Source organism: Dicentrarchus labrax, unplaced genomic scaffold (assembly GCF_905237075.1).
Source record: "Dicentrarchus labrax unplaced genomic scaffold, dlabrax2021, whole genome shotgun sequence".
Lineage (NCBI taxonomy): Eukaryota > Metazoa > Chordata > Actinopteri > Moronidae > Dicentrarchus > Dicentrarchus labrax.
This window is the reverse complement of record NW_026136721.1, coordinates 34266451-34292123: the sequence shown is the minus strand read 5'-3', so window position 1 is coordinate 34292123 and position 25673 is coordinate 34266451. Positions and strand designations below refer to the sequence as shown.

At 38.6% G+C, this 25673-nt stretch overlaps 1 protein-coding gene across 3 annotated transcripts in view; it reads left to right on the top strand.

Moving 5' to 3' along the window:
* Nucleotides 1–10406, top strand: part of LOC127354100 (sialoadhesin-like) — a 31370-nt gene extending 20964 nt beyond the window's left edge. Inside the window, exons 11-18 of one of the 3 annotated variants that reach the window (XM_051383756.1) lie at nucleotides 4615–4881; nucleotides 5422–5682; nucleotides 6122–6391; nucleotides 7304–7564; nucleotides 8961–9045; nucleotides 9143–9212; nucleotides 9383–9555; nucleotides 9683–10406. In XM_051383756.1, coding sequence (XP_051239716.1) covers nucleotides 4615–4881; nucleotides 5422–5682; nucleotides 6122–6391; nucleotides 7304–7564; nucleotides 8961–9045; nucleotides 9143–9212; nucleotides 9383–9555; nucleotides 9683–9746 — 1451 coding nt within the window. In that variant the 3' untranslated portion in view covers nucleotides 9747–10406. The remainder of the gene's footprint in view (nucleotides 1–4614; nucleotides 4882–5421; nucleotides 5683–6121; nucleotides 6392–7303; nucleotides 7565–8960; nucleotides 9046–9142; nucleotides 9213–9382; nucleotides 9556–9682) is intronic. The other 2 variants (XM_051383757.1, XM_051383758.1) reach the window with 2 other exon arrangements.
* The last annotated feature ends 15267 nt before the right edge of the window (nucleotides 10407–25673 follow it).

The window sequence follows — 25673 nt, the reverse complement described above, 5'->3', positions numbered from 1 at the left end:
AATGTGGATCGGAGTTATGTGAAGTAAACACTCCATATTTTAAGTTCATTATTTGTGTCCAATTATTGAAACTTTCCAGGTGTTAGCTTTTAAATATAGTTGTTGTTTCAACTGAAATGGATATTAGGACGATCTTTTACTGTGTTTGCCAACATCTTTTGTTCTCTTTTTGTATAAAGTATCTGGTCTCTAAGCACTTCTATATGCTGTACACTGAGAATATTGTGGGTTTTATTCAGAACTGTTCACCCTGTGAAAACCTTTCTGTGATTTCCCTGTTGTACATAGTTCTACATCATCTTTACGTTGCCATATCCTTTATTTGGAGGGATATTGGTCTCATAGTGCAGTCACCACATACTCACTCAACTCACTCTATCATCATACATCTGCAACAAACCCTGCTAGTTTTCATTTTGTACTGGCTGACCTCAGTGTGATATTCCCATGCTATGTGTTGAAAGAAGTTTCAGGCTCTTGTCTTATCTTCATATCATAGCTGCTGTTGACAGTTTCACACAACTCAGTGTTCTGCATTTATTTATGGTTTTCACACTTAACTCAGCAGCAACCTGTCAGTTTAATGATTAGAAGTCTCATTGAAGTTGATGAAAGTTATTTTTTTGACTTTTTATTGGCTTTATTTGATTCTACCGACTGAGCTAACCGGGCGCCCAGAAGTGGGTCAAAGTTGTATGAAAGACTTTTTTGTGTAAACTCTCCAGACGTTACTTGGTTTTTTAATAATGTTTTATTTTGTGTCAGTTGTAACAGATATTAGAACGAGCTTATATTTCTTTTGCCATCTTCTTTTGCATAAAGTAGCTGTGTGCTGAGCACTTTTATGTATGTTAAACTCAGAGCATTGTGGGTATTTGAGTATCTGTTCCCTCCTCACTCTGTGCAACCTATTGCTCTGTTTGTCACAGTGATGTCACCACATACTGACTCTGAACTTCTCTTCTATTTTCACACATCTGCGACACACCCTGCTACTTCTTTTTCATACCGACCTCAGTGTGATATTTCCATGCTAGGTGTTCAGTGTTTGACTTTTGTCTTATCTTTATATCATAGCTTCTGCACATAGTTTTCAACACCTCAGTGTTCTGCATTTGTTTTTAGTTTTCACACTTACCTCAGCAGCAACATGACCAGAGTGAACAGAGAGGGAATTAGAAGCAGACTGTCTAATAATTAATATTAATCCTCTTATTCTGGTCAATAAATTGTATTAAAGGTAACAGGTTCAATAATTCTAATTTGAATTCGATTAAATTTTATTTCTTTAGTGCCAATTCATAAAAGGAAAGTTAGAAATAACATTATAATAATAGCAGAAAGAGAGAGAGAGCGAGAGAGGGATGGATAGAGAGAGAGAGAGAGAGAGAGAGAGAGAGAGAGAGAGACTTGATGATGATGTACTGACTCAGTCACATAGAGATGAACTGTAGAAAGCATGTGTACATCTTCCACTCTTTCTTTGCACTGACTGTGTAAAACTGAGCAAATACTTCTCTATGAATGTGTTCACTCTGGTAATAATGGTTAAAATGATATATTTCAGTTCAGTTCTAATGACATAGATGACTGATTTGGAACAGTTTCTTACAATAATTGGTCTGATATTTGAGGATTTTATAGCTTGTCCAGGTTAGTTGTCACCCAAATCAGTTTTTTGCTAAGAACATCATCACTTTGTCTCATTAACTGATTTTTAGTTAAGTTATTAATTGTGATTGTGCTCCTAATGTGCTCTGTGTTACAGTGGTACAGAGTCAGAATGGCTGGGGAGTGACTTACACCTCTACTGAGATCTGTGCCTTAAAAGGATCAACAGTGGACATAAGCTGCACCTACATATACCCATCGAGGATAAATGACCATGATACTGAAGTTGAGGAAAGTTTCTGGTTTACTAAAATGAATGGAAATGAATTTGTGGATCTGAGAACAGACTCTGAGTACTCAGGTCGTGTGCAGTATATCTGTGGTAACAACGACTGCACTCTGAGAATCACAGACCTGAGAGAGAGCGACTCAGCTGAGTACAAGTTCAGATTCATAACAAACCAACATAATGGGAAATATACTGGTTCACCTGGAGTCACTTTGTCTGTCACAGGTAACATTTTCATCTGAATATTTATTGATTTAATTCCAAGTGTTCACCATCTTATGAAGGTTACTTGTGTTTGTATGTGTGTGTGTGTGTGTGTGTGTGTGTGTGTGTGTGTGTGTGTGTGTGTGTGTGTGTGTGTGTGTGTGTGTGTGTGTGTGTGTGTGTGTGTGTGTGTGTGTGTGTGTGTGTGTGTGTGTGTGTGCATGTATGTTGACAGTTCAATCTAAAATGAAGACTTCTGTTCCTTAGTCACATATTCAGATCTCCAGGTGCAGGTGAGCAGATCACAGGTCTATGAGTCTTATGACTGGGCCGAGCTCAAGTGTCACAGCAGTTGTCGTCGACCTGATCATCTTCACTACGTCTGGTACAAGAATGGACAGAAGACTTGGAGAGGAACATCTTCATATTCAGTCTCTGTTTATCCTGCAGACAGCTATTCCTGTGCTGTAGAAGGATATGAGAAGTCCCCCTCTCCTCCAGTGTGTGAGTTTACTTAGAGTCTTCCACTAACATAACACCATCTGATGGAGCCTTTAACCTTTTGTACTGTACTTGTTCATGTAACTCAGTAGTGTTTGAATGATTCATAGTGCACAATTGGATAAAATAAAATCACAGCCCCAACAGACTGTAGACATGTTGTATAATTATCTATTTTCTGTTTCTGCAAAATAAATCTGTAAAATAACAGCTCACATGGAACATTTATCAACACAAGATTTGTCATCACATCTGAGTTGATAAATTCTTTTGATCACAAACACTTTTTCTAAGCATCATAGAAATTATCTGCTGTTGTATCTTTAGTTCAGTTTTCTTATTAAATTTGTTATTTGGCAATCTTAATTTCAGTTGCACAACACCTCCTGTGTCCAGCTTTTAACTCACACTTTTTATTCTGGTCCATCCACAAAAACATGAGTGGAAAGAATGAAGTCAGATGTTTGAAGTTCTGAAGAATTACAAGTGATTAGAGTTACATTATCTGTCCAATCAAGGTTTCTTGTGGGAGTGATGAGATCAGAAAATGTCACACGTGAAAAAATGATCTGACACAGATTTACATTGTTTAATACTTTCATTTAGCTTATTTACCGACTAGAAGTCAACAGTAAACATGGAAGTGTCCAAAGACACTGAACCAGAATCATTTCCTTGATCTCCTGTCTTCAGCACTGATGAACTGTTGGTCTTTATGTCTGTGATTTTCATGTACTTTAGGGTTTCAATTTGATTTAAACCTAAGAGGAACATCCAGTTGGACTTTTCTAATAACGTTCCTTATGTGGACCCCCATTGCTAATACACACACACACACACACACACACACACACACACACACACACACACACACACACACACACACACACAATGAATGAAACCACTGACCTTGTGTTTACTCGACTGGGACAGTAGCAAAGTGTCAAACCTGTATCCAAGGTAACAGGACACCATGTAGTTTCTGTTCTGAGACTAAATCAAATTCTTTTTTTTTTCTTGAAATGAAATGTTCAGTGCGTTAATGTTTTTCCTCCAGATGCCTCGAGGGTTGCCACTGTGTCACTAAGTCCCTCTGGTGAGATAGTGGAGGGCAGTTCAGTGACTCTGAGTTGTACCAGATATGTCCCAGCAACTACTTATACCTGGTACAAGAAGATTGGAAATCGACACCTTCAACCTCCCAGTAAAGAACCACAGTTTGTCTTCAGGTCCATCCAGTCCTCTGACTCTGGAGAGTATTACTGTACAACTGGGCTGGGGAGGACATCTGAATACATCTCTATTAATGTGAAATGTGAGTAAAATGCAGCTGATTTGAAAAGCATCTTGTAACTAATGACAACTGTTTAAAGCTTTATTACTCAGTCAGATGTTTTTCTGATCATGAACTTTAAAAGCGGACAAAGTGGCTCCCTATATTTCATTGGGTGGCACTATTTATGGGATTGTAGGAACTTTTTCTATCCCACATAGTTAAACTAGAGTATCAGCACCATCAGTTGGTATCATAAATTCACTGGAGGACCCAAATACAGAGGAAGCTTTCACTGCAGAAAAGTAAATACAATTTGATATTCTTATTGGTAACAGCAACACTGAGTATGAAAGTCAACATGTCAAACCATCAATGAAATATAAAGTCTATTGATTCCTGAGCTCATGACAACCTTAAATATAATATCAATAAGTATATAGATCCAACTCTGCTCATCAATACTCAATCAGGGCCGTCACTGCAGTATTTACAACACATTAAAATCATAGTTATGTGCTATAATTTGCTTTTGTATATGTTTAAAATTGTAAGAGGAATATTATAGTCTTCTTTTGGAGTTTTAGAAGTGAGAAGTGTAGAAGTGACATTGCCTAAAACACACACAAGCTCCACAACTTTTTTTTAATAAACTAGAGTCTATTTCTGTTCCACTGTGAAAATGCAACCTCATCTTAAAATGAAACATTAAATGTGTTCATGTTTTCTCCTCCAGATGCTCCGAGGGTTTCCTCTGTGTCAGTGAGTCCCTCTGGTGAGATAGTGGAGGGCAGTTCAGTGACTCTGACCTGTAGCAGTGATGCTAACCCAGCAGCTACTTATACCTGGTACAAGAAGAATGGAAATCGATACCTTCAACCTCTCAGTAAAGAACCACAGCTTGTCTTCAGGTCCATCCAGTCCTCTGACTCTGGAGAGTATTACTGTACAGCTGTGAACAAACTGGGAAGGACATATAACTACATCTCTATTAATGTGAAATGTGAGTAAAATGCAGCTGATTTAAAAAGCCTCTTGTAACTAATGACAACTGTTTAAAGCTTTATTATTCAGTCAGATGTTTTGCTGATCATGCACTTTCTTCAGCTCTGTCTATTTCACATTCACAGTCTGCTGCTGTAGTTCACTGAGCAGCTACAGTAGATGATGAAAAGGCAGTTTTATTTACAATTGTCTCCCAGATCTGTACGGATGTTTAGGGCATTCAAACCATCAGCAATCCAGAAAACCATCAGTAAGGTTTCAGATGCTCCCACACATAAATATCCATCCAACATCCATTGTGGCCAAAGACTTCTGTCTTTGGGTTCCTGGATAGCCCTTACCAGTCTATCTTCAGCTGTCACTGTCAATTAAAAGCAAAATAAAGCCCAAACATTGCATTAAAAAAAGACTTCTGTCCTGTTATCAACACTGTCTGCTAGAAATGATCTTCATGCCAGTAACACCACCTGAAACATTTCATATTCTTCACAACATTTAGCAGCAAAGAAAGCTATCTTCATCTTTTTATCTTTTGCAGATGCTTCGAGGGTTCCCTCTGTGTCAGTGAGTCCCTCTGGTGAGATAGTGGAGGGCAGTTCAGTGAATCTGACCTGTAGCAGTGATGCTAACCCAGCAGCTAATTATACCTGGTACAAGAAGAACCAAACACTGTTTCAAGGACCAGAAGGTATTCATCATTTCACCTCCATCAGCTCTGAGGACAGAGGGATCTACCACTGCAAGTCTGAGAATCAATATGGACAGATCATGTCACCTCCTCTATCAGTAGATGTCCAGTGTAAGTGCAACACAAGAACAAATCTACTGTCCTGTTGACCCAAAGGACACATAACATGTAGTCACAGTGTACCTGGTTTATGTGTTAGTGTTTTTGGAACAGAACAGTTATTGACAATCTTCATGGAAGAACAAGTTGCCCTCTATACAACATGACATATGTTAACATGCAGCCTAATACATAACATCATCATCTGATGTGAATGATCTGGTCTGTCCGCGGTTTCTGCCTCTTAAAAGGACGTTTTTCCTTGTCGCCAAATCCTTGCTTATGGTGGGAACTGTTGGGTCTCTGTAAATAATTTTATAAGGAGTACGGTCTAGACCTGTTCTTTTTGAAAGTGTCCTGAGATAACTTTTCTCATGAATTGGCGCTTTACCAATCAAATTTAAATTTAAATTGCAACTGAATAACATGGATCTCTCTAAATCTCCTCCAGATGCTCCGAGGGTTCCCTCTGTGTCAGTGAGTCCCTCTGGTGAGATAGTGGAGGGCAGTTCAGTGACTCTGACCTGTAGCAGTGATGCTAACCCAGCAGCTACTTATACCTGGTACAAGAGGAATGGAAATCGATACCTTCAACCTCTCAGTAAAGAACGACAGCTTGTCTTTAGGTCCATCCAGTCCTCTGACTCTGGAGAGTATAACTGTACAGCTGAGAACAAACTGGGGATTGCGACATCTAAATACATCTCTATTAATGTGAAATGTGAGTAAAATGCAGCTGATTTAAAAAGCATCTTGTAACTAATGACAACTGTTTAAAGCTTTATTACTCAGTCAGATGTTTTGCTGATCATGCACTTTCTTCAGCTCTGTCTGTTTCACATTCACAGTCTGCTGCTGTAGTTCACTGAGCAGCTACAGTAGATGATGAAAAGGCAGTTTTATTTACGATTGGCTCCCAGATCTGTACGGATGTTCAGGGGATTCAAACCATCAGTAATCCAGAAAACCATCAGTAAAGTTTCAGATGCTCCCACACATAAATATCCATCCAACATCCAATGTGGCCAAAGACCTCTGTCCTGTTATCAACCCTGTCTGACATGATCTATATGTACTATTAATTAGTTTATCAAAATAAATTTTGAAGAACAAAAAATGCTTGTTGGATTTTGTTAAATTAAAACATTTTTGGATTGTAGGAAGGGTGACCATTTTGTACCATCTGCAGTTAAATTACAGTATCAACATCATCAGTTGGTACCATAAATTCACTGGAGAACACCTATATAGAGGAAGCTTTCACTGCAGAAAAGGAATCTCAATGTAATGTTCTCTTTGGTGATAACACATTTCGAACATATTTGTGTGTCTGTTTCCCCTTATAAATACAAGAGGAACATTCTAACAGTCTTGAAGGACATAAATATTCAATTTCTCCTTCACACTTTTTTTCACTCCACTGTGTTCCAAATGTTTACCCAAGCCTACGTCTGCTTTTATTATGTATGTTGCCAAAGAGCAAATCAATCTCCAACAGCTACTTCATGACTAATATTAGCTTCTTGCATTTTGTCTGCTATCCAACCTTTATATTGTATATGTAAATGTTCAGTTCCACTCTGAAAACTAGTGCAAATTTTATGTTAAAACATCTATGTGTTTTCTCCTCCAGATGCTCCGAGGGTTCCCTCTGTGTCAGTGAGTCCCTCTGGTGAGATAGTGGAGGGCAGTTCAGTGACTCTGACCTGTAGCAGTGATGCTAACCCAGCAGCTAATTATACCTGGTACAAGGAGGATGAAGACTCACCAAAAGCATCAGGACAGAACTTCACCATCACTTATGTCAGACCTGAACACAGTGGGAATTATTACTGTGAAGCCCAGAACAGAAGAGGATGTCATAACTCCACCTTACATCTGACTGTTGTAGCAGGTGAGTTTTTGCAGCTTTGTATCAGCTACACACATTCTGTACCAGAAGTCATAAAGCAGCATGTGATATAATGCACCATCCATCTGTAGCAAACCGTTCTTGATAATTTCTGCTCAATGTCAGGTCAAAAGAATCACTGGGACAGTTTTACACAGTGAAAAATGATTTTTTAAACAAAATAATTCACCTTTCCTGAAGTAAAAAAAAAAAGATATATATTTATCAGCTTGTATGTTTTATTAAGGACAAGAACCTCAGTTGACCTCAGCTGGGGACATTGTTAACAGGTGGAAGAAAAACTCCTTAACCTGACAGTCACATCCTCTGAATAGGAGACAGAAGGAAGGACTGTGAGTTTCAGTTACACTGCAGTCAGACGCTCTGCCTTCCTAGAAAAGCTGATCTATGATAGAAGAGTAGAGAAGACTCTCAGACCAACAACAATCAGTCCAGATTTCATCCGTCGTGTGGAAGAGTGTTTGCACTCTTTAAATGAAGGTTTCATATTAATTTAATTATCTGGTTTACATGTGTTGTGTCAGCCTGTTCCCTGATGTTTCTGTGGGGGTTCCTGCTGCAGGTTGGACCTTTGAATCCTGTCCTTTTGGCTTCATTAGACCTTGATCTCAAGTGTGACTAAAACAGATGAATCTTCATTAATGCAAGCCTTTGCCAGGCCTGCTTGTTACCAGTATTAAATCAACCACAATTCTGTCAGTACACCAAACTGAATATCAGTAAATACGATAGATTGCGTTAGTCGAAATATTGAATCATATTATATTATTAGTTATTGTGTATATATTGGTTTGGGTATACACCAATCAGTAATAAGATTATGACCAGTAACTGGTAAATTACACTGATTATCTCGTTATCATAGCATGGATGTGTTAGAAGCAAGAAAAATGGGCAGTGTGAGGATTTGAGCGACTTTCACAAGGGACAATTTGTGATGGCTAGACGACTGGGTCAGAGGATCTCCAAAATGGCAGCTCCTGTGGGGTGTCCCCGCTCCGCAGTGGTCAGTACCTATCAAAAGTGGTCCAAGGAAGGACAAGCTGGAGACATGGGTGGCCGAGGCTCACTGATGCAAGTTTGGAGTAAAGGCTGTGTGGTCCACATCACATATCAGCTCTGAAAAACATCAGGTGCTATATCATGATTAGATTTTATCACTATCAAATATCAATATCGGTATCAGTCTGAAAAATCCAATATTGATCATGTGCCCATAGGCTGACAGGTATGTCTGTGTTGAGCAGGAAATGGATGAATGTATTATGTACACATGGACCTGGACAGTGTTTTTGGTTGATTTGTCCATTATCACTCTACGTGACCATTTGGCCCAAACATGCTGTAACACCTAAATGAACTGTGTTTTCTCTTGCAGGAGCAGGAGGGAAATTAGCAGCTGCTGGAACAATCACTGTTGTTCTCCTGGCTATCATTTCCCTGTCTGTCTTCCTGTGGATCAGGTGAGCAGTTCTGTTTCACTGAATCAGTTTGTTAAATCATTGAAAGTCAGTTTGTCAGAACTAAAACATTCAATCATTTTTTAATTCTCCTAACCAGAAAAAAGAGGGCTTCCAAGGAACCTTCTGATCCTGAAGAGAGAGCAGACAACAGGGAACAGCTGAGAATAGTTACGTATATTATTCTAGAAGAAAAGAAAACCCATTCTGGTTGCTGTTCATTCATACTGCTGAGTCACTCACTGTCTTCAAGTGCTTCTAGAAAACTCATCTGACTGAGAAGGACTTCATGTTGCTCTTTTGACATCCTGAAAGTCATTTAGTTTGTCTGCCTGATCAGGGACAGCCGGAGGAGCAGGAGGACCTTCAGTACGCCAGCGTCCACTTCTCCACCAAGCAGGCAGATCCTCTCTACTCCAACATCAGAGCAGGTCGGCCCCTCAGACACATGGAGCAACAAGAAGTCATTGAGTACGCTGCTGTCAGCTTTAACAGGGCCAGTACTGCCCCGAGGTGAGCAGCTCTTCACACAGGAACATTATCCTCACTGCTATATTAAAATGACATTACTGTGAAATTATATTGTTGGGATATGATTGGAATTAAATTGTTTCATACTGTATCTTTCTTTGTTTCTCAGAACCAGAGGTCAGGAAACTAGAGAGGATCCAGCTGCATTGTACAGCACAGTCAACAGAACCTGATGAGCACAGCAGTCATTATATTTATAGTCTGATATTTCCATGTGTCCTTATAAAGTTTGTATTTAAGCAGGTAACCATTGATTTTATATAAATATATCTCTCAGGATGGTCCTCTCCAAGAATATACCATAGAGACAATTATATATCTTGGACAAAGTGTATTCTTTTACTCTGCATTGATCAGCTCTGAACAGTGTCTTATTTCATGACTAAATGTATTAAATTGTTGTGTAACATGCTTTTTACAGTCACCTGATACATGAAAGTTCAATATTCAGAGACTTTTTATCTTTTATATATTCATCTCTAACAACTATCCTCGTGCAGGTGGTAAAACATACCTGAAGTAGTTGTTGCAACAGGAGATGTGATACCTCTCAGGCTTTGGAGCTCATTTTATATCTGAAATACTTTGTGAATTACTCTTAAAGATAAGACTCACATGTCACACATATGGTTAGGAGTTTCATCTAACTCAGTCAGTTAGGGGGCTACTTTAGCGTGCAGGTGTTTTGTGAATATGGCCTCGGCTTTAGTTCAGAAGGAGGAGTTAAAGTGATATCCAACATCAGTTTGTGATGAAAGAGTCTCTGTCAATCACAGTTATTGAAAGTAGAACTGCGAGTGATAAACTCAAATAAAAACAGCTGGATTGTAAAATGTTGTTTCTGGGTCCTGATTCAGTATCTCTGATGTTTCACTGCCCTCTAGTGGGGAAGCTTAAGTGCGACACATTGAGGCTTCCTCACTCTGAGTGCTCCCTCTGTCTGCTTTAAAGGGTCAGTTCACTCAAATTACAAACAGACATCTTCTGTCTCACCTCCAGTGTAAATCTTTAGAATCAAAAGAAGTGATTGTGGTGTCAGATGTGCTCTGTGTTACAGTGATACAGGGTCAGAGTGACTGTGAGTGAGTTATAAAGTGTAATTGTAAAACAAATGTTATCTGATTGACACCCTGAGTTCTGTATCATTGATATTTCTTAATACTTAAAATAAACAGTGTGCTCACTTACGTTTTGCATCTCATACTGCTGCAGTGCAGAAGAGATTAAAATGTTTCTGTTTCTGTGTCGGTGGGAGGTTGCAGTGACACATGTTTGGTACCAACACGCCATGACACTAGTTCCTTATTGTCTCTTCAGTGTATAGTTTGAAACAAACAACAACAACTTGTGATGTGGGTGTTTACTGGTGTTTGGCTCATGTTTATTCATTAAATAAAGAGGAAGTAAAGCTCATCTTTTCACAGCCTGACATCAGTCTGCTGCTTCCAGATCACAGAGGAAAGACATCTTTAAAGACGACGTCCTTCTTCAGTGTAAGTAGAATTGTTTATTGACGTGACTGATACTGTTTACCTCCTGTGTACATTATTATTTTACCTGCTGACATGTTTTATTGTCTCTGAAGCCTCACAGAGAGATGAGAGGAGCAGCTATGAGTTTAAGTGCAGCAGCGAGTGGATTTGTTGTCTTCCTTCTCTCTGTGTCAGGTACTGTATATCTACAGTTACATTCACTGCATTAAAAGAGGGGAATCTGAGAAAATGTGGATCGGAGTTATGTGAAGTAAACACTCCAGATATTAAGTTCATTATTTGTGTCCAATTATTGAAACTTTCCAGGTGTTAGCTTTTAAATATAGTTGTTGTTTCAACTGAAATGGATATTAGGACGATCTTTTACTGTGTTTGCCAACATCTTTTGTTCTCTTTTTGTATAAAGTAGCTGGTTGCTAAGCACTTCTACATGCTGTACACTGAGAATATTGTGGGTTTTATTCAGAACTGTTCACCCTGTGAAAACCTTTCTGTGATTTCCCTTTTGTACATAGTTCTACATCATCTTTACGTTGCCATATCCTTTATTTGAAGGGATATTGGTCTCATAGTGCAGTCACCACATACTCCCTCAACTCACTCTATCATCATACATCTGCAACAAACCCTGCTAGTTTTCATTTTGTACTGTCTGACCTCAGTGTGATATTCCCATGCTATGTGTTGAAAGAAGTTTCAGACTCTTGTCTTATCTTCATATCATAGCTGCTGTTGACAGTTTCCCACAACTCAGTGTTCTGCATTTATTTATGGTTTTCACACTTAACTCAGCAGCAACCTGTCAGTTTAATGATTAGAAGTCACATTGAAGTGGATCAAAGTTCTTTTTTTGGCTTTTTATTGGCTTTATTTGATTCTACCGACTGAGCTAACCGGGCGCCCAGAAGTGGGTCAAAGTTCTATAAAAGACTTTTTTGTGTAAACTCTCCAGACGTTACTTGGTTTTTTAATAATGTTTTATTTTGTGTCAGTTGTAACAGATATTAGAACGAGCTTATATTTCTTTTGCCATCTTCTTTTGCATAAAGTAGCTGTGTGCTGAGCACTTTTATGTATGTTAAACTCAGAGCATTGTGGGTATTTGAGTATCTGTTCCCTCCTCACTCTGTGCAACCTATTGCTCTGTTTGTCACAGTGATGTCACCACATACTGACTCTGAACTTCTCTTCTATTTTCACACATCTGCGACACACCCTGCTACTTCTTTTTTATACCGATCTCAGTGTGATATTTCCATGCTATGTGTTCAGTGTTTGACTTTTCTCTTATCTTTATATCATAGCTTCTGCACATAGTTTAACACCTCAGTGTTCTGCATTTGTTTTTAGTTTTCACACTTACCTCAGCAACAACATGACCAGAGTGAACAGAGAGGGAATTAGAAGCAGACTGTCTCATAATTAATATTCATCCTCTTATTCTGGTCAGTAAACTGCATTAAAGGTAACAGGTTCAATAATTCAAATTTGAATTCAATTAAATTTTATTTCTTTAGTGCCAATTCATAAAAGGAAAGTTAGAAATAACATTATAATAATAGCAGAAAGAGAGAGAGAGCGAGAGAGGGATGGAGAGAGAGAGAGAGAGAGAGAGAGAGAGAGAGACTTGATGATGATGTGCTACCTCAGTCACATAGAGATGAACTGTAGAAAGCATGTGTACATCTTCCACTCTTTCTTTGCACTGACTGTGTAAAACTGAGCAAATACTTCTATGAATGTGTTCACTCTGGTAATAATGGTTAAAATGATATATTCCAGTTCAGTTCTAATTACATAGATGACTGATTTGGAACAGTTTATTACAATAATTGGTCTGATAATTGAGGATTTTATAGCTTGTCCAGGTTAGTTGTCAACCAAATCAGTTGTCTAAGTGCATCATCACTTTGTCTCATTAACTGATTTTTAACTGAAGTTATTAATTGTGATTGTGGCTCCTAATGTGCTCCGTGTTACAGTGGTACATGGTCAGAATGGCTGGGGAGTGACTTACACCTCTACTGAGATCTGTGCCTTAAAAGGATCAACAGTGGACATAAGCTGCACCTACAGATACCCATCCAGAATAAATGACCATGATATTACAGTTGATAAAACATTCTGGTTTACTAAAAAACATTTGGATCTGAGAACAGACCCAGAGTATTCAGGTCGCGTGGAGTACAACTGTCATTATAAGAGCTGCACTCTGAGAATCACAGACCTGAGAGAGAGCGACTCAGCTGAGTACAAGTTCAGATTCATAACAAACCAACATAATGGGAAATATACTGGTTCACCTGGAGTCACTTTGTCTGTTACAGGTAACATTTTCACCTGAATATTTATTGATTTAATTCCAAATGTTCACCATCTTATGAAGGTTACTTGTGTTTGTATGTGTGTGTGTGTGTGTGTGTGTGTGTGTGTGTGTGTGTGTGTGTGTGTGTGTGTGTGTGTGTGTGTGTGTGTGTGTGTGTGTGTGTGTGTGTGTGTGTGTGTGTATATATGTTGACAGTTCAGTCTAAAACGAAGACTTCTGTTCCTTATTCACATATTCAGATCTCCAGGTGCAGGTGAGCAGATCACAGGTCTACATGTATTATGACTGGGCCGAGCTCAAGTGTCACAGCAGTTGTCGTCGACCTGATCATCTTTATTACGTCTGGTACAAGAATGGACAGAAGACTTGGAGAGGAACATCTTCATTTTCAGTCTATGTTCATCCTGCAGACAGCTATTCCTGTGCTGCAGAAGGATATGAGAAGTTCCCCTCTCCTCCAGTGTGTGAGTTTACTTACAGTCTTCTATTAACATAACATCATCTGATGGAGCCTTTAACCTTTTGTACTGTACTTGTACATGTAACTCAGTAGTGTTTGAATGATTCATAGTGCACAATTGGATCAAATAAAATCACTGCCCCAACAGACTGTAGACATGTTGTATAATTATCTATTTTCTGTTTCTGCAAAATAAATCTGTAAAATAACAGCTCACATGGAACATTTATCAACACAAGATTTGTCATCACATATGAGTTGATAAATTCGTTTGATCACAAACACATTTTCTAAGCATCATAGAAATGATCTGCTGTTGTATCTTTAGTTCAGTTTTCTTATTAAATTTGTTATTTGGAAATCTTAATTTCAGTTGCACAACACCTCCTGTGTCCAGCTTTTAACTCACACTTTTTATTCTGGTCCTCCACAAAAACATGAGTGGAAAGAATGAAGTCAGATGTTTGAAGTTCTGAAGAATTACAAGTGATTAGAGTTACATTATCTGTCCAATCAAGGTTTCTTGTGGTAGTGATGAGATCAGAAAATGTCACACGTGAAAAAATGATCTGACACAGATTTACATTGTTTAATACTTTCATTTAGCTTATTTACCGACTAGAAGTCAACAGTAAACATGGAAGTGTCCAAAGACACTGAACCAGAATCATTTCCTTGATCTCCTGTCTTCAGCACTGATGAACTGTTGGTCTTTATGTCTGTGATTTTCATGTACTTTAGGGTTTCAATTTGTTTTAAACCTATGAGGAACATCCAGTTGGAATTTTCTAATAACCTTCCTTATGTGGAACCCCCATTGCTAATACACACACACACACACACACACACACACACACACACACACACACACACACACACACACACAATGAATGAAACCACTGACCTTGTGTTTACTCGACTGGGACAGTAGCAAAGTGTCAAACCTGTATCCAAGGTAACAGGACATGTAGTTTCTGTTCTGAGACTAAATCAAATTCTTTTTTTTTTTCTTGAAATTAAATGTTCAGTGCGTTAATGTTTTTCCTCCAGATGCCTCGAGGGTTGCCACTGTGTCAGTGAGTCCCTCTGGTGAGATAGTGGAGGGCAGTTCAGTGACTCTGAGTTGTACCAGATATGTCCCAGCAACTACTTATACATGGTACAAGAAGATTGGAAATCAATACCTTCAACCTCCCAGTAAAGAACCACAGTTTGTCTTCAGGTCCATCCGGTCCTCTGACTCTGGAGAGTATTACTGTACAACTGAGCTGGGGAGGACATCTGAATACATCTCTATTAATGTGAAATGTGAGTAAAATGCAGCTGATTTAAAAAGCATCTTGTAACTAATGACCACTGTTTTATTACTTTATTACTCAGTCAGATGTTTTTCTGATCATGAACTTTAAAAGTGGACAAAATGGCTCCCTATATTTCATTGGGTGGCACTATTTATGGGATTGTAGGAACTTTTTCTATCCCACATAATTAAACTAGAGTATCAGCACCATCAGTTGGTACTATAAATTCACTGGAGGACACAAATACAGTGGAAGCTTTCACTGCAGAAAAGTAAATACAATTTGATATTCTTATTGGTAACAGCAACACTGACTATGAAAGTCAACATGTCAAACTATCAATGAAATATAAACTCTATTGATTCCTGAGCTCATGATAACCTTAAATATAATATCAAAAGGTATAAAGATCCAACTCTGCTCATCAATACTCAATCAGGGTCATCACTGCAGTATTTACAACACATTAAAATCATAGTTATGTGCTAGAATTTGCTTTTGTATATGTTTAAAATTGTAAGAGGAATATTATAGTCTTCTTTTGGAGTTTTAGAAGTGAGAAGTGTAGAAGTGACATTGCCTAAAACACACACACACACACACACACACACACACACACACACACACAGTGTAAAAGGACACCATGTAGTTTCTGATACTGGAAGAAATCAAGCTCCACCACTTTTTTTATAAACTACAGTCTATTTCTGTTCCACTGTGAAAATGCAACCTCATCTTTAAATGAAATATTAAATGTGTTCATGTTTTCTCCTCCAGATGCTCCGAGGGTTCCCTCTGTGTCAGTGAGTCCCTCTGGTGAGATAGTGGAGGGCAGTTCAGTGACTCTGACCTGTAGCAGTGATGCTAACCCAGCAGCTTCTTATACCTGGAACAAGAGGAATGCAAATCGATACCTTCAACCTCCCAGTAAAGAACCACAGCTTGTCCTCAGGTCCATCCAGTCCTCTGACTCTGGAGAGTATTACTGTACAACTGAGAACAAACTTGGGAGTAGAACATCTAACTACATCTCTATTAATGTGAAATGTGAGTAAAATGCAGCTGATTTAAAAAGCATCTTGTAACTAATGACAACTGTTTAAAGCTTTATTACTCAGTCAGATGTTTTGCTGATCACGCACTTTCTTCAGCTCTGTCTGTTTCACATTCACAGTCTGCTGCTGTAGTTCACTGAGCAGCTACAGTAGATGATGAAAAGGCAGTTTTATTTACAATTGGCTCCCAGATCTGTACGGATGTTCAGGGGATTCAAACCATCAGCAATCCAGAAAATCATCAGTAAAGTTTCAGATGCTCCCACACATAAATATCCATCCAACATCCAATGTGGGCAAAGACTTCTGTCCTGTTATCAACACTGTCAGACATGATCTTAATATAGTACTTAGTTTTTTCCAAATACATTTTCAAGTGAACAAAATTGCTGTCTGGACTTCGTTGTGTGGCAACATTTTAAGGATTGTAGGAGCTTTTTGTTTGTTTGACTATATCAGTAACTATATCAACCTAACTCTGCTGATCAATAGTCAATCAGGACCATCACTCCAGTGTTTACAACACACTTCAACCTTATTTGTCTGACATTATTTAATTCTGTTCTCCTTGAAAATATAAAAGGAACATTAGTCTCCTTTTAGAGTTGATGGTTTATAGCTCAAATTACCCAATCACACACACACACACACACACACACACACACACACACACACACACACACACACACACACACACACACACACACACACACTCAATTTAACATTTGATGATAGATTTCAAAACATTCTTAAGCTGTAAAACCAAGGAATAATCTTGTTAATGTTTTCTTCAGCTCTGTTGTCTGCTGCCCGTAACACCACCTGAAACATTTCATATTCTTCACAACATGTAGCACTTAGAGCTATCTTCATCTTTTTATCTCCTCCAGATGCTCAGAGGGTTCCCTCTATGTCAGTGAGTCCCTCTGGTGAGATAGTGGAGGGCAGTTCAGTGAATCTGACCTGTAGCAGTGATGCTAACCCAGCAGCTAATTATACCTGGTACAAGGAGGATGAAGACTCACCAAAAGCATCAGGACAGATCTTCACCATCACTGACTTCAGACCTGAACACAGTGGGAATTATTACTGTGAAGTCCAGAACAGAAGAGGACGCCATAACTCCACCTTACATCTGATTGTTGTAGCAGGTAAGTTATCCTCATTCACCTGCACACACCTGTTTACTGCACCAGACCAGATTCACATGATAATCTGTAACAACACAGAAATGCTGCAAAGAAAATACAATTTCCTGTCTGCATTTCCAGACTGTTTTACTGTAGCTGTGTTCAGGGAGGAACCTCTATCATGTTGGAGGTTAATGACTCTGACTGACTAACAGACAGTATCACCTGCCAGTGATTTATCAATCTAATCCTATTAGTGAGGTATATCACATATCTATCTGTATTTCTAGGGAATTCAACAATCATAATGAATATCATCAGGTTGACTCTGGTGGGCTTGATGCTGATTATTCTTCTTCTCCTGAGTCTGTGGACGAGGTAAAACAATCACAATCCATCAGTTCAGTTCCTGCTCTTTTAGTTTCTTCTTCAGACTTCTTTTTGTTTTAGTGTCATGAATTTCTTCAATTTTTAATTTGTTCTTGTTGAACTCAATCCAGGAAAAAGAAAACTCTGAGCTCCACCACTGAACCACAAGAACCTGTAGAGACCATAGAGGTGAGAGAGAGAGAGGAGCTGTTGGCAGAACTTTGGTTATAATAACTTCACTCATAAATGTTCTGAAAGTGAAGAAGTTGTGAAGTGAATTCATGTTTACAATAGCTGAAGAAAGGGTGCCTGGATAGCTCAGTGGGTAGAGCTAGCAACCCATGTACTGAGGCTGAGTCCTTGCTGCAGCAGCCGAGGGTTCGAATCCAACCTGCGGCCCCTTGCTGCTTGCCATCCCCCCTTTCTGCCCCGTCCATCATAAAAGTCCCCCCAAAAAATTGCTGATAAGAAACCAGAAAGTATTTTACTTTGAAACTTGATTAAATGCATTTTTTATAAAATGTTATATGTAGATTTCATGAATGAGGTCCAGAACTTCATTTTGGCAACTCTCCCCATCAGTTGGACACAACAGGAGACACAGAGCAGCAGGAAGACACGGTGTGAAGTCCAGTCAGGTTAGAGCCTCCTGCGTCCAATAAAACAGGCCGACTTCAGATTCATAGTCACAGCTACAAATATAACTTTACACAAGTTTTCTGTGATTTCCTTCAGATGCGGTTGAACCAGAGGAGGGACTCACCTGATGGAAACAAAGTAGTACGACATTGAAATATCACAGTGGAGAGCGAGGCTGTGGAGGATGTGGGGGAAGTGGAAACATTTAACTTCAACCCCAAAAGTTCTCATGTTCAGTTTTTAGCATTATTATGTATTATTCTTTGAGGATGGAGGTCTGGTTGTCCACGTTTTGTTCAGTTCCAATTATTTTGATAGTTCAGGTGGGGAAACTCTGGGTCCTACTGCCCTCTGTGTGTCTGGCTCAGACTTCCTCCATCCGTTTTTTCGTTTTGGCCAGACCTCCAGACTCCCATACTTTCTGTAAATTACTGGCATTATTTGTAAATAACACAATAAATGAATAAATAATAACAATAATAACCTGTTGTTTTGCGGAGTTTGTTGCAATATGTCAAAGGTGTTGGTGACCAATGTGAACTACTGACACTAATCTGGATCTTTAATTATACATGAATTATGTATCCAGAGTAAACAAGTTCAAATGTAAATAGTTTCAACCATAAAACATGAAAATAAAGAACCAAAAGTAAAACCTGATGTAGTAATCAGTGATGGTAAAATGTTGTTTCTGGGTCCTGATTCAGTATCTCTGATGTTTCACTGCCCTCTAGTGGGGAAGCTTAAGTGTGACACATTGAGGCTTCATCACTCTGAGTGCTCCCTCTATGTGCTTTAAAGGGTCAGTTCACCCAAATTACCAAAGAACATATCTTCAGTCTTACCTCCAGTGGTATCTATCTATGCTGATAGTATTTATTTAATTTTGCTGTATACTCTGAAGTTTGGGTGTTTGTTGTTACGTGAATCATTTCCTTTTTTCAAAGTTTATCGAACTGAACCACGTAAAGAAGCCAAAGTCATTAAAACTACTTTTTGTAATCAACGTCATTATATCACTATTGTATGTCTACCAGGTCCTACCAGTCCTCTTTATCATGTGTGTTACATGTCCATGTCCTGTTAACACTAACAGGTATGTGAGCTTCTCACCTCTCAGTGTTCTGCATTTCTCTGCAAACAGCAGCAACCTGACCGCAGAGTGAACAGAGAAGAAACAAACCAAGAAACAAATGAGATGCTATTTTCTATCCTCTCGTATGATTAAGGCTCTGCTTTTCATCCTGTTAAGTAAAACTGCCTCAGGTCCAACTCAGTCCTGTTCCTTCACTTCACCTGCAGACTGTGTGACATTCTGCCTCAGTACACAGAGAGATATATGTGCATGTATGGATATCTACAATGAGAAAAAGTTATTGTGGTCTCAGATGAGCTTTGGGTTACATTAATACAGGTTTTTTTTTTTTTTTTTTTTGGTGTTTATGGGCATTTACCTCATCATGTGTATTAATAATCTATACAGGATACAGGAACAGTATGTGTAGTCTTTTAACAGCCTGACATCAGTCTTCTGCTTCCAGATCACAGAGGAAAGACATCTTTAAAGACAACGTCCTTCTTCAGTGTAAGTAGAACTGTTTATTAATGTGACTGATACTGTTTACCTCCTGTGTACATTATTATTTTACCTGCTGACATGTTTTATTGTCTCTGAAGCCTCACAGAGAGATGAGAGGAGCAGCTATGAGTTTAAGTGCAGCAGCGAGTGGATTTGTTGTCTTCCTTCTCTCTGTGTCAGGTACTGTATATCTACAGTTACATTCACTGCATTAAAAGAGGGGGATCTGGGAAAATGTGGAAAGAAGTGGATCAAAGTTGTGTGAAGGGCAAACTTCCTCGAAACACTTCAATCCCATACAATTGTTTAAACTGTTCAGCCAGATTTGTTTTTTAATAAATATTTATTGTTTCTTTCTCTGTCAGTTATAATAGACATTAGTACAACCATGAATATTTTTGGCCAACATCTTTTGCATAAAGTAGCTAATGCTAAGCACTCTTACATGCTGTAAACTGAGAATATTGTGGGTTTCATTCAGAACTGTTCCTTCCTCACACTGTGAAAACCTTTTTACCTGTTTTAACTTGTTCTAAAGTCAACCCTGGTCGCAGAAGCACCGGCTCATGTGTTTTTGATCTCACAGTAAAGTCTCACTCAACGTCTCTTCTATCATCATACATCTGCACCAAACGCTGCCAGTTATTTTGGACTGGCTGATGTCAGTGTGATATTTCCATGCTATTTATTGACAGCTGTTTTTGGCTTTCATCTTAATTTTATATCATAGCTGCTGTTGACAGTTTCACACAACTCAGTGTTGTGCAGTTCTTTGTAGTCATCACACTTACCTCAGCAGCAACCTGACCACAGAGTGAGCAGAAAGAAATAACCAAGAAATACACAGACTTTTATTAATTCTTAAAATGAAATGACTAAAGTAGAATAACCCAGAAATAACAAATATTAGCAACAATGTATCCCAGCAACGATAAGAATGCCAAAAACCTGACAGAATTCTCTGTTCCACTTTAGTTCTAGTGATATGATACATGATTAAGAACTATTCACATTATTATAATAACTATTAATAACTGCTCTGATAATTTAGCATTTTCAAATTCGAGGTTACATTTCTTCCAAATCATACTGGTCTTATGATCCACTTTGTCTCATCAATTGACTGTTAACTGAAGTTATTCATTGTGATTGTGCTCCTGATATGCTCTGTGTTACAGTGGTACAGGGACAGAATGGCTGGGGAGTGACTTACACCTCTACTCAGATCTGTGCCTTAAAAGGATCAACAGTGGACATAAGCTGCACCTACAGATACCCATCCAGGATAAATGGCCGTAATACTGAAGTTGAGAAAAAAATCTGGTTTACGAGAGCGAGTAATAATGACTATGTGGATATAAAAACAGACCCAGAGTACTCAGGTCGTGTGCAGTATATCTGTGGTAACAACGACTGCACTCTGAGAATCACAGACCTGAGAGAGAGCGACTCAGCTGAGTACAAGTTCAGATTCACAACAAACCAACCAGGTGGGAAATATACTGGTTTACCTGGAGTCACTTTGTCTGTCACAGGTAACATTTTAATCTCAATGTTCCTTTTTTTTTTTGTTCCATATATATATATATATATATACGTGTAAATATAATTGACATTTTTGTTGATTCTCCACATATTTACAGCATCTCTGCAGGTGCAGGTGACCAGATCAGATCAGTATTTTGCCCTACAGTGTCTCACCAGTTGTAATGGTCATCTTTCCTACATCTGGTTCAAGAACGGAGAGAAAATCCATGAAAAAGCCTGGTATCATTATTCAGAGTTGGATTCTGCAGACAGCTATTCCTGTGCTGTAGAAGGATATGAGAAGTTCCCCTCTCCTCCAGTGTGTGAGTTTACTTACAGTCTTCCACTAACATAACACCATCTGATGGAGCCATTAACCTTTTGTACTGTAGTTTACTGCATTTAACTCACTGGTATTTGGTAAATGATGTGCAGAATTTGATGAAAACCAGATCACTGGTCCATGAGATTATAGACGTGTAACTCTTTATCTCTGTCTTGACTGTTAAATAAAGCTGGATAATAACAGCTCAGACTAAAATTTTGTAAAACAAGATTCGCCTTAGTGTGTGTCACTTGTTTGGATCACACAAATCTTCATATAAATTTTAGAAATTTGCTGATCAACGTTTATTGTGACTTTACATTCTTTCTGTTGTGAATTTGTCATTCAGCTTTCAAAGCATTCATTCATTCTGGTCCATCCACAAAACATGAGTAAAATGAATGAAGTCAGATGATTGCCAAATTCTATGGAATGACTTGTGTCAACTTGAATAGTGTAAGCTGAAAATGAAATATCATTTTGAATTTAAATGATAAATGTGTTCTCCTCCAGATGCTCCGAGGGTTCCCTCTGTGTCAGTGAGTCCCTCTGGTGAGATAGTGGAGGGCAGTTCAGTGACTCTGACCTGTAGCAGTGATGCTAACCCAGCAGCTAATTATACCTGGTACAAGAGGAATGGAAATCAATACCTTCAACCTCCCAGTAAAGAACCACAGCTTGTCTTCAGGTCCATCCAGTCCTCTGACTCTGGAGATTATTACTGTACAGCTGAGAACAAACTGGGGATTGCGACATCTAAATACATCTCTATTAATGTGAAATGTGAGTAAAATTCTCTAACTAATGACAACTGTTTAAGCTTTATTACTCAGTCAGATGTTTTGCGGGTCATGCACTTTCTTCAGCTCTGTCTGTTTCACATTCACAGTCTGCTGCTGTAGTTCACTGAGCAGCTACAGTAGATGATGAAAAGGCAGTTTTATTTACAATTGGCTCCCAGATCTGTACGGATGTTCAGGGGATTCAAACCATCAGTAATCAATAAAACTGCTTCTAAAAATGTCTTATGGTCTTACACATTATAGCATTTTTTGAAATTGTAGGAAGGGTTCAGGTTTTGTTTCCCATGGACTTAAAGTACAGTATCAACATTGTCAGTTGGTGCTATTAATTCACGGCAGAACATCAATGTAGAGGAAGCTTTCAGCATAAAAAACGTTTTTCATACATATTTAGAACATATTTGTATATTTTACTTCTGTTTACTCTTGCAAACGTAAGATGAACTTTCTTACAGTCTCCTCCTTAAAGGACATGAATATTTAATTTATCTTTCACTGTTTGTTTACCCCGCTGTGTCACATTATTTTTACCCAAGCTAGTGTCTAGTTTTATAATGACAAGGAGCAAATCAAACTCCACCACGTGCTTTATGACTGATATCAACTTCATACATTTTGTCTATTATTATATTGTCTATTAATATAATTTACATGTAAATATCCAGTTCCACTGTGAAAACTCATCAGCATCTTAAAGTTATGAAGTTAAGTTGTATTTTCTCCTCCAGATGCTCCGAGGGTTCCCTCTGTGTCAGTGAGTCCCTCTGGTGAGATAGTGGAGGGCAGATCAGTGACTCTGACCTGTAGCAGTGATGCTAACCCAGCAGCTTAATATACCTGGTACAAAGAGAACCAAACACTGTTTCAAGGGCCAGAAGGTATTCATCATTTCACCTCCATCAGCTCTGAGGACAGAGGGATCTACCACTGCAGCTCTGAGAATCAATATGGACAGATCATGTCATCGTCTCTATTAGTAGATGTCCAGTGTAAGTGCAACACAAGATCAAATCTGCTGTCCTGGTGGCCCAGCAGTAAGGGGCATATGACATGTAGCAACAGTGTACCTGGATCACATCTTAATGTTTTATGCACAGAATTATTGACAATCTCCAAACAAGTAATGTGAATTTACTGTTCAAATCAAATAATCAAATCAAGTTTATTCATATAGCACATTAAAAACAACCTGAGTTGACCAAAGTGCTGACTGTGTTAACTGTTGTCTTTAGTTGTTGACAGACAGACAATGGTATCTCTAGAAAAGGCTAAGGACAAAATACATGCCCTCCATCCAAAATGAAACATGTGACATAGCCAAGACATTTAATACATACATCATTATCTGATGTTACTGACATGGATCTCTCTAAATCTCCTCCAGATGCTCCGAGGGTTCCCTCTGTGTCAGTGAGTCCCTCTGGTGAGATAGTGGAGGGCAGTTCAGTGACTCTGACCTGTAGCAGTGATGCTAACCCAGCAGCTAATTATACCTGGTACAAGGAGGATGAAGACTCACCAAAAGCATCAGGACAGATCTTCACCATCACTGACTTCAGACCTGAACACAGTGGGAATTATTACTGTGAAGCCCAGAACAGAAGAGGACGCCATAACTCCACCTTACATCTGATTGTTGTAGCAGGTAAGTTATCCTCATTCACCTGCACACACACCTGTTTACTGCACCAGACCAGATTCACATGATAATCTGTAACAACACAGAAATGCTGCAAAGAAAATACAATTTCCTGTCTGCATTTCCAGACTGTTTTACTGTAGCTGTGTTCAGGGAGGAACCTCTATCATGTTGGAGGTTAATGACTCTGACTGACTAACAGACAGTATCACCTGCCAGTGATTTATCAGTCTAATCCTATTAGTGAGGTATATCACATATCTATCTGTATTTCTAGGGAATTCAACAATCATAATGAATATCATCAGATTGACTCTGGTGGGCTTGATGCTGATTCTTCTTCTTCTCCTGAGTCTGTGGACGAGGTAAAACAATCACAATCCATCAGTTCAGTTCCTGCTCTTTTATTTTCTTCTTTATTTCAATATTTGTTGTTGGTGGATTCGATCCAGGAAGAAGAAAACTCTGAGCTCCACCACTGAACCACATGAACCCATAGAGACGATAGAGGTGAGAGAGAGAGAGACTCTATTGACAAACTTCCCCTATATCACAGTTATAATAACTTATCTCATAAATGCTCTGGAAAGTAAAGAAGATGTGAGTGAATGTAGTTTAAAATACAATACAATACACGATTAAATACATTTTTAAATAAAATCTAATTATATGCACGAATCACAAATGAGGTCCACTGAACTTCATTTTGTCATCTCTCCCCATCAGTTGGACTCTTGTCCTGTGTATGAGAACATCTCAAACTTCAGGACAGCAGGAAGACACGGTGTGAAGTCCAGTCAGGTTAGAGCCTCCTGCGTCCAATAAAACAGTCCGACTTCAGATTTATAGTCACAGCTACAAACATAACTTTACACAAGTTTTCTGTGATTTCCTTCAGATGCAGTTGAACCAGAGGAGGGACTCACCTGATGGAAACAAAGTAGTACAACATTGAAATATCACAGTGGAGAGCGAGGATGTGGAGGATGTGGGGGAAGTGGAAACATTTACCTTCAACTCCAGAGGTTCTCATGTTCAGTTACAGTTTAAACAATGTAAGCTTATTGTTTCATGTAGAGTTAGTTATATTACAAAAAATAAAAAAAATGTTAATTTGACATTATTATAAAAATATCTGAGGGTTTGCATCAGCTGACAAAGCCAATAAAGTCTGTTCAATCAGAGACAGTAAAGTGAAAGTGTTAGAAAGCCCACATTGTTGTTTGCATTTTATGTTTTATTTGCTTCATTCCTATAGAAATCTGTTGTTAAGATGGTGCCGTCTTAAGATGGTGCCGTTACTCCTCCACCGTTTTTGCCATTCACCTATGTTACTTTCGTTTATTGCTATGTGTAAATACTCAAAGTTGACTTTGCTCATGTTTAGAATTGCAAACCAGATATTTGCAACTCTGTACATATATCTCTGCCAGTATTTCTCTACTTTATAAGCC